The 10,343-nt window shown below is 36.3% G+C and overlaps 1 protein-coding gene across 1 annotated transcript in view; it reads left to right on the forward strand.

Moving 5' to 3' along the window:
- fgfrl1a (fibroblast growth factor receptor like 1a) overlaps positions 1-9,102 on the forward strand; it is a 65,669-nt gene extending 56,567 nt beyond the window's left edge. The window contains exons 4-7 of the mRNA XM_084132810.1: positions 588-665; positions 3,906-4,190; positions 4,893-5,246; positions 6,901-9,102. Coding sequence (XP_083988936.1) covers positions 588-665; positions 3,906-4,190; positions 4,893-5,246; positions 6,901-7,307 — 1,124 coding nt within the window. The 3' untranslated portion in view covers positions 7,308-9,102. The remainder of the gene's footprint in view (positions 1-587; positions 666-3,905; positions 4,191-4,892; positions 5,247-6,900) is intronic.
- Positions 9,103-10,343: the final 1,241 nt, after the last annotated feature.

Below are 10,343 nucleotides of genomic sequence, written 5' to 3' on the forward strand. Positions count from 1 at the left end.
TACACATCTACATATACTGTATGTGTACATGAGTTGTGCATGTTGCTGTGCTCTGAAATGTCAGCAGTTTGAAAAGAATCTTGTCGGCTTGTTTATAGCTAGTTAACTTGAAGGAGAACACATCCAGATTAATGACAGAAACATCTGAAGGAAACTATATCACCCCCTTGAGTACTGATGTTTCTTACCACCCCAGGTTTCACAGCATTTCACAAGAGCGTACCCTAAGCATGTTCAGCAAGACTGCATGCCTGGAGTGCGATGGCCATGTCTACTTTTGCGTAGTTGCGTAAACTATGTTTCTGACCTTATTCTGACACTCTCAAGCCTTGAAATGCAATGTTGATATTTTAAGGCTCTCAGCTACAGTATCATTTTTGCTCTCCAGTCAGCTGTTCGGGAGACAGTTATATTTTGGTTTAGGCGGTTGAAGGAATGCAGCGATTTGGCTGAAGAATTATAGTAATCTGATTGATACTTCAATGAATATGAGAATAAACTGAGATTGCCACACATATTTGTGTTCAGAGGAGCATACTATTTTGATATGTAAATACTCAATTCTCCCTCTCTTTTTCTCTCTGTAGATGACTCCAGTGCTGGGAGGGAAGGTGCAAGACCAGCTGGTGAAACCGAGTACTCCACTGACCTGACAGGAAAACTGGGTAAGGTGCTACAGTCCTCTGATCCCCTTTGATCTCCTTCATTCCTGGTATTTATAATTGCTGCCCAGAAAGTAACTGAAAATATGCACTACAGCTGCCAAGATGTTTCATAAGCTGCTTTTCATGAATTACAACTTTTTGTTTTACATTGTATTACAAATTTAAAGAAGAACATGAAAAAGTAGAACTTTGAAACATTTAGGTATTGTAAATGGGCTTAGCTCTTCTATTTCCATCAGTCTTTGAAAATGTCAACAAATGTCACTGGCGTTTTCTTGTTTTCTAGTGGCGGTGACATTTTCTTGTAGCATATCAGCTGCTGTTTTCTTGTAGTATAGTAGCGGTGAGATTTTCTAGTAGCATTGCAGCTGACATTTTCTTGTAGCATTCCAGCGCTGTTGTTTTCTTGTAGTTTATTAGCGTTGACATTTTTCTTGTAAGATAGCAGCACTGACGTTTTCTAATCGTATAGAGGAGGTGACATTTTATTGTAGCATTTCAATGCTGCCATTTTGTTGTAGAATAATTGCTATGCCGCTTTCTTAAAGTAGCATCAGTATTTTCTTGTAGTATAGTAGCGGTGACATTTTCTTATAACATTGCAGCGTAGCCATTATCTTGTAGTATATAGCAGTGGTGATATTTTCTGCCACTTTGTTGTAGTACACTGTAGCAGCACTGCTGTTACTATAGAGTACTGTAGTACTGTAGTACTACATGAGAATAAATAAAAGAGTCTCATAGTCTTACACAATATGACAGCATGCTGTGTGCTGGAAGAGCATCAGTGATCCAGGTTTGATGTGTGGCCTTATGGAAAAACGTGACCAACTGAATAGAAACTGAGCCTGTCACAGAGTGTTTGGACAGCATGTACAGTCTGTCACCCCTGTGTTTCCCCTTCAAACCCCCGTCTCCAGGCCGGCACACACGTGGCTGAATCTTCCCAGATACTGACAGGTTGCCCTGTGGTCTGAGATTGGACAGTCCGCACACTATTTCCCATGGCCCCAGGAGTCAAGTCAAGCCAAGTCAAGTCACCTTTATTTGTATAAAACATTTTACGATAACACTTTACAATATAGTTAACATTATTTAACTACCTTAGTTGGAACAATGGAACAATACTTCTTCAGCATTTATTAATCTTAGGTAATATTCATTTCAACATTTACTAATACGTTATTAAAATCAAAGGTTGTTAACATTAGTTAATGCACACTGAACTAACATGAACAAACAATGAGCAGTTGTATTTTTATTAACTAACATTAACAAAGATTAATAAATACTGTAACAAATGTATTGCTCATTGTTAGTAAATACATTAACTAATGTATAATAGTAAAGTGTTACCCTTTTTACAATACAGATTGTTTCAAAAGCAGCTTTACAGTGCTAACAGGGAAATAATGCAACCAAGTTTATTTCGGCTGTGCAGCAGATCTAGAAGAAAATAGTGTCATAGTCCAGTGATGGTTAATTTCCGTTGGAAAGAAGTTATTAATTTAGTTATAGCCGCTCTGGAGAAAACAGTGATGTCATCGTTCAGCTCAGTTAAGTTCTCATACAACGGTGTCAGTGCAGGCAGATCAATAATAATGTTGAATATTAAGTGTCCCCAACTAACAGTGGCAGTGGAACTAACGACAGTGGCAAGGAACACAAACTCCATCAGGTGATAAAATGGAGAAAAAACCCATGGGAGAAACCAGGCTCAGTCGGAAGGCCAGTTCTCCTCTGGCCAACGACTGAACAGTGTATGATTATGATTCAGGCTGCATTATAGGTCACAAGTCAGACACTCCTACCTCTGGAGCCCAGTGTTTGCTTTGGTAATTGCATTTGACGAGCCAAAGAGCAGGCTATTTATGTGAAGTGTGAGGGGGGAAGCATTCCATTCCCCTCTGACGGCCGGCATCTGATTTGATATTGGAGCAGCGCTAAACTCGGCAGTGTTCAAAGAGGGCCTGACCTGCTTGTTTTTGTACTGTGGAGCGTAGCAGTTTTGATGGCTGCTAGCGGGAGATGCTTAGTTCACTATTGTATTTGCTTTTGTGGTGTTTGTTCAGAGTCTACTGTGAACAGTAACAGTCAGCAGGGAACTATAGAGTGAAACTACAGAGGAGCTGCTGTTTGCTTTGTCTGATTGCATTCATGGTGTGGTGCATTGCTTAGTAAATTTGTCCACATAAGAACTTCATGCCTGCTCTTTTCTGCTTTATTTTCTTTGTAATGTTAGCGGTGTTGTGTAAATTCTGATGATAAATCAGTATTCCACCTTTCTCCCTTTATTTATTTAAGCTCTTAAGTGTGGAAAAGCAGTATTCATAAATTATAATTTTTTTATTTAGGTATCAGATTTCCAAAATCAAAATTGGAAAAATGTCATAAGAATGGGTAATATTTTTTACCCCCCAAAAAATCGAAAGAACATAAAGATGGATATTAAAGGAATAATTCGCTTCAAAATTTAAATTGTCATCATTTACTCACACTCAAGTTGTTTCAAACGTGTATGAATTTCTTTCTTCTGCTGAACACAAAAGAAGATATTTTGAGGAATGTCGGTAACCAGACATTTGATGGACCCCATTGACTTCCATAGAAGGAAAAAAAAAATACTATGGAAGTCAATGGGGTCCAGAATGATGACAGAATTTTAATTTTAAAGTGAACTACTCCTTTAAGATTTTTTGCCTTGTGACTGTTTTTATTCCCCCAAATTCTCATTACTGCAATGTTTCCAGATAATTTGAGTATTTGCAACTATTATTATTATTAATGAAAATTCTTTTTAGATTCTCTTTAGTATTTCTTACTGTATTACATTAAAATTGCTTTTTTTAATTAAGCATAAAAGGCATTACACATGCTGTTGCTAAATTCTATTTGAATACCATATCATAATGTACTGTAAAAATACCATTGTAAATAGTTTATAGTCTTATATAAAAAATAAAAGATTTTCTTATAAATTCTTAAAATCTTAATCATTTCTTATTTTTTCAGTTTTGAAGTTAAAAATGACATGCTTTTGACAAGCTTTGAGAAATTCATAACTAAACTTCTTACTAAAGTTGGCTATAAACCTGACAAAACTGATAGAAACCTGTTTCATTCAGGTTTTAAGTACAGTAGATCTAGTCCAAAAACGAAAGGTGCTGTCTATCCTTATCTTTTATTTTTTTTCTTTGTCAAAGAAATTTTGTCATTTTTTTCTTTTTTCTTTCTTTGTAGTGCGGCCCCGCTTCACGCAGCCAGCCAAAATGAGAAAGCGCGTGATTGCGCGTCCAGTGGGGAGCTCAGTAAGGCTGAAGTGCACCGCGAGCGGGAACCCCAGACCCGACATCATCTGGCTGAAGGACAGCAGGCCTCTGACGCCCGGAGAGGTGGGCGAGGGCCGCAAGAAGAAGTGGACTCTCAGCCTGAAGAACCTCACGCCTGAACACAGCGGCAAATACACCTGTCACGTGTCCAACCGCGCTGGGGAGATCAACGCCACCTATAAAGTGGAAGTCATCCGTGAGTCATTCACCTCGTCTCTGTGATGTTCTCCTGGAATTTGATGGAGCTTTTGATGACTCACTTACATAGTGTAGACTGAAAGAATGAACATGCAGCAACAGTTTAACATTACTTCTCTCGTATCTGGATGCTGTTCAGGGGGGTTTAACAGCTGTCTTGGCAAGAGTTTGGTGTTGGGAAGATTTGATCTAATCATTGCTAGTAAACAAGAGTAGCATTCTTTATTAGCAGCACCAGCCAAACTGTCTCAATAAATTAATGGCTTTATCATTAGTAATGCATGATATTTAAGCATTTTTTCATTATTATTATTAAAATTTGAATTCTATATTATATTCTATCTATTATGGCCTCACAAATACTAAAATAGATGAATCTGAGTGGAATCTGAGTGAGTTTAAAATTGTGGTTAAAAAGTGGTTAGTTTGGTTTGGTAAAGACTGAAAAGAAAGATTTTATCCAGTTCAATTGCTGTTTGCTCCAGATTAATTTGCGGCTATGTCTGCTGACTTTACAACCACATCCTAACAGTGGGAAGTTTATCAATCTTGCTCTCGGTAGAGTCATATGTGAATTTTTTTTTCCTTACTCGAAATAGCATAAAACTATTTTTAGAACAGAAAATAGAAAGACCAATCTGAACCCCACAATTGTGTTAAATACTAATTAGAAAATAAAATCTTCCTTATTTCATTATAGAGCGCACAAATTCCAAGCCCATCTTGACGGGCACTCATCCAGTAAATACTACAGTAGACTATGGTGGCACCACGTCCTTCCAATGCAAAGTACGCAGTGACGTGAAGCCGGTCATCCAATGGTTGAAGAGGGTCGAACCAGGCGGTGAGAGCAAGTACAACTCCACTATTGAGGTCGGAGACCATCGCTTCGTTGTGTTGCCCACGGGTGAAGTGTGGTCACGACCAGACGGATCCTATTTGAACAAGCTTCTTATCACTCGAGCCAAAGAGGAGGACGCTGGCATGTACATCTGCCTGGGGGCCAATACCATGGGCTACAGCTTCCGCAGTGCCTTCCTTACTGTGCTGCCTGGTCAGTTTCCTTCTCTCAGACACATCTCTCACTTCTGCAGCATTTGAATTTTTCACGGTAGTCCACTTACAATATTAGTCAAGCTAATTATTCATGCTAGTTTTTACTACTAAATACAGTTGCAAAACCAGCATGAAAAAAAAAAAAAAACATTCTGTAATTATTATTTTTTTAAGTCTCTTACTCTCGCCAAGGCATCATTTATTTGATCATAAAGTAAAAACAGTAATATTGTAAAATATTACAATTTTAAATAACAGTTTTCTGTTTTAATATAGTTATTCCTGTGATCATTACTCCGGTCTTCAGTGTCACATGATCCTTCAGAAATCATTCTAATATGCTGATTTGCTGCTTATGGAACATTTTTTATTATTGAAAACAGTTGTGCAGCTTCATATTTAGGATTCTTTGATTAATAGAGAACATCTCATTTAGAACAACATTTATTTTAATTAGATTAGATTAGATTAGATTAGATTAGATTAGATTAGATTAGAAATCTTTTGTTATTGTTTTAAAGTTCTTTACTGTAACTTTTGATCATTTTAATCCTTGCTATATATATATAGTTTTCATTATTTAGTGGATTTATATTAATGCATATTGTTGAATATTATTATTATTATTATTAATAATAATATTGAAAATATTATTAAAAAATATACTTTATTCTGATTCATCATTAATTTTATTAAAAATGTTAATGTTTGGTTTGATTCATTGTGATAAGTTACATAATCCTGTGCAATTACTTAGTTTAACCCTCTGATGATCTTCACATGTCATACAAAAATGACCCATTTTTTATTATTATTATTATTTCAATGAAATGAATGTATTATATTTTAGTTCGATAATGTTTTGTATTTAATATTTTGTATTTTTAGGGGATTTTATGGTACTAAATTATATTTACACTGTATTTCAAAGACGACACTTGGCAGATTATTGCTGAAGTGAAAAAGTGAACTTTAAAAAAAAGTTAGTTTATTGTTATAAAAAATGCACAAAAAGAATATTTTCAATTTTATATGAAATATATATGCGGCCAATTTTGACCACGAAGAGCACAAGTGTGACTATTTTTTTAAGGACCATTTAACCTTTACGAATCATGTCCATGATTTTGTGTGTGTGTGTTCACATTGCAAGTGCCAAAACCTTTACCAAGTTTCGTACCATTCCGATGTAAACAATTCTAAAAAATATATATATATATTTTTTCATACTGAGGAGCACCAGAGGGTTAAATGTTTTACTTGATTTACATTCCTAATATACATTAGTAAATTATGTGTGTTATGATTGGTTAACCTTCGCATACTCTTTGGCCATGGCAAAGTGCTAAATATTGATTCAGTGTTGATGTGCTCTTGCTCATGGAGTCATACAGTACCATGGCAATTTCTGAATTGATTTAAGTATGTTTCTAGCCTAAATGTCTCTTCTGATACTCGTCCTCATGTAAAGTCATTCAACCATGTCATCATGATCATGTGACACTGGCCCTGTGATCAGATTGATGAAAGTGCTTCTTAGTACCAGGTGTAAACAGGGCCACTGATACTTGTGAATGTGGTCTATATTTGAATTCTACTGTCAGTTTTGTTGTTGTTTACATTGTGGTTTTTACGTCTCTGTCTTCATCCAGACCCAAAGCCGCCATTCTCTCCAATCCCGTCGGTTCTGCCTCCCAGTCTTCCCTGGCCCGTCATCATCGGCATCCCTGCAGGAGTGGTGTTTATTCTGGGTACCGTCCTGCTCTGGTTCTGCCAGTCCAGAAAGCACTGTTCCTCAGGAGCCATAATCTCAGCCCAGTCCTTACCCAACGGCCCCCGGCCGGCCCCGAGAGACCGGGCGCTCGCAGCCGCTGATAAAGACTGCATCGGCTCCGTCACCTACGAGGAGTATTTGGCTCAGCAACAGCAACAACAGCTTCTGCTGGCCCAAGCTGCTCCCAAAGTCTATCCAAAGATCTACTCAGACGTTCACACACACACCCACTCGCACGTGGACGGCAAAATTCACCAGCACCAACACATCCACTACCAATGTTAGCATGTACCGAGGCCGTCATGCTTGGTTTTTCTTCACATATTTCTTCAGTCTCCAACAGGACCCAACATACAGCAGCGTGATAAGCCACTGCCTCAAACAAACATTTCTGCTCAAATTCGAAAGAATAGAAAGACAATGGAGCCGTGTTGTTGCAGTCTAACCAGTCCCTTTATGAACAGTGGGCAAGGCTAACGAAAAAAATGGTGATATGGTTTTGAAATGTTTTGAAATGGAGAAACGTTTCACAAAAAACACTGCTGGCAGAGCAAACACTTTTGCAGATTTGTATGGGAACAAACACACTCAAATGTATTGTGTCTTCAATACATATCTGTTTTCAAACTGTGAAACGCTACAATATTTTAGTACGATTTTTTCATACGTCCATTGACTAATCTTGTGGATGGGGCCAAAAGGATTTTTTTTTTTTTTTTTTTTTTTTTGGATTAGCACCAAATCTCAGTGAAACGTTCGTATGCATGCATAAGAAAATTGTTTGCAGATCCAGTTACAGTGTATTTAGTTACATCCGATTGAATGCATGAGAGCGTACAGTATGTTGATGTTTTTGCAGGTATGGTCTACCTTGTTTCGACTTTAAGAAATAGTGTAGGTTCAGTCAATCTAGTTTTGTATCTTTAATGGAAAAAGAGAATATTAATGAGCTATGGTTATACCGTAACTAAAGATACAAAGAGATTTTGCCAATGTACGTTCTGGCAAGGGGGTTCCTTGTGTTTTTCATTAACTTTATACTTTTCTTTTCAGGGCCTGCTCTGAATAACCTGAGGTACCGCAATCCCATAGTTGCTCTATGGCCTTGTTTTTCGTGTGTGTGTGTGGGAGGGAAGTTGTATTATCATAAGCTTGACCACTATAATGAATACTGTGTAAAATGCCTTTGACTGCTCATGTAATGTCTGCCCTTTTAATATTTACAGAAGTGAGTCAGAGTTTTACAAACAAACCAATGACTAAAGCTCAGACGTATTGTGCATTGACCGTGCATGTGTTTACCGTGATGTTCATGGTAATGGGAAAATGCTGAAAGGACTACGGGAATACAGGAATGCACTTAACCCAGACATCTGACAGAAAAAACTTTGAAATTCATTGCCCCTGTTATTTTAACAAAGTGAACAAAAGAGGAAAGTGATTCTAAAATAGTTAATTTATTTGTTAGCAATGACTTGATGCTTTGAATTGGGCGTAATCTAGATGTTTTAAACCAAAAACGAGTAAACATAGCATTGTGTTCCCTTAGCTGCAGTGTAAGCTATGTAGCATATATCAAGTGTTGAATATTTATATGCGCTGTTGAAAAAAATAACACAACGGTCGTAATTAGTTATCTCTGTATGGACAATCTTGTACATTCTGGCCTGTTTTTAAGTTAAAAAAAATATATGTTTGTCACATTGAAACATTAAAAATAATTTTATCATTATCATAAAATGATAAAGCTCTTGTTCACCAGGTATGAAAATGTGTTGAGTGTGTCATTTTCTGTCAATGAAAGCCTTTAACAATCTTTTATTTGGAATTCCATACAATTTGTCTAATTGTATACCCACTGTTTGAAGTGGCAAAATATTATTATAACCTCATAAATAACTATTTTCCAATTTTCTTATGAACTATATTAATTTATATTACAATTAGTACAAAATGTATGAGATTATTTTTTAAACTGCTTATACAAGATTTCTTCGAGATATTTCTTCAGACTGTATTTATAATTCAAAGTGTAATATGAAAGTCATGTGAAATAAATCATATAAATACTGTAGCAGATACTCTTTAATGGTGTAACTACTTACACTACCATTCAAAACTTTGGGTCAGTAATATTTTTACATGTTTTTTAATAGAAATGTCACCAAATTTGTTTAATCAAGTAAGAACAGCAATATTGTAAAATATTTGAATTCAAAGTAACTTTTCTATTATATTTTAAAATGTAGTTTATTCCTGTGATCAAAGCTTAATTTTCAGCATCATTACTCCATTAAAAATTTATTCAAAACAGTCTTCAGTCACACGATCCTTCAGAAATCATTCTAATATGCTGAATTTCTGATTATCAATGTTGAAATTAGTTAATATAGGTTAATATTTTTGTGGAAACCATGATATGTTTCTCCCCAGATTCTCTGATGAATAGAAAATTTAAAAAACAGATTTGATTTAAAATCGAGATATTTTGTAAATTAAATTAGGGGCCAAGCATTGACCTTCTTCTTCTTCTTCTTCTTCTTCTTCTTCTTCTTCTTCTTCTTCTTCTTCTTCTTCTTCTTCTTCTTCTTCTTCTTCTTCTTCTTCTTCTTCTTCTTCTTCTTCTTCTTCTTCTTCTTCTTCTTCTTCTTCTTCTTCTTCTTCTTCTTCTTCTTCTTCTTCTTCTTCTTCTTCTTCTTCTTCTTCTTCTTCTTCTTCTTCTTCTTCTTCTTCTTCTTCTTCTTCTTCTTCTTCTTCTTCTTCTTCTTCTTCTTCTTCTACCATGGAAGTCTATGGAAGCCAATAGAACCGCTTTCAGGAAAGTCTGAACTGTTACGCTAGCAGTTTTGGAGTCTCTAACTCAATCCCTCTAGCACCACCAACTGTACAAATTTGCACTCATGTTTATGCAAATAACTTTTGAACCGTTGGGCTAGAAACAAACTTTTCCTTTGATTCCTTGGCTCAAAACGATTTGATTGCACTCTATGACGTTTTTTCCATAAAGTTCCATATATCTATAGATATACATTTTTTCCGCCATTAGAATTTTCCAAAAAACAACTTTTTCTAACTCCTAGACCATTGCTCCAATTTTCACCATAATTGACCCTTTTCACATTTTCAGGTTTCTCGGAAGCGGAAGTCGTCATAGTTGGGTAAAATTCTATGGCGGTGAATGAGAGAATACATGAAATAGGGGGAGACCGAAGAGTGTTGTAACACTGTCAGTTTGACAAGTCAGAAAAGAGCTGTGGTGATGTCATCAATATCATACACTCGCATCACCTTTCTGAGCTCACAGGAGAAGTGGCATGTGAC

Source organism: Abramis brama (assembly GCF_963993115.1).
Source record: "Abramis brama genome assembly, chromosome: 13".
Taxonomy (NCBI): Eukaryota; Metazoa; Chordata; class Actinopteri; order Cypriniformes; family Leuciscidae; genus Abramis; species Abramis brama.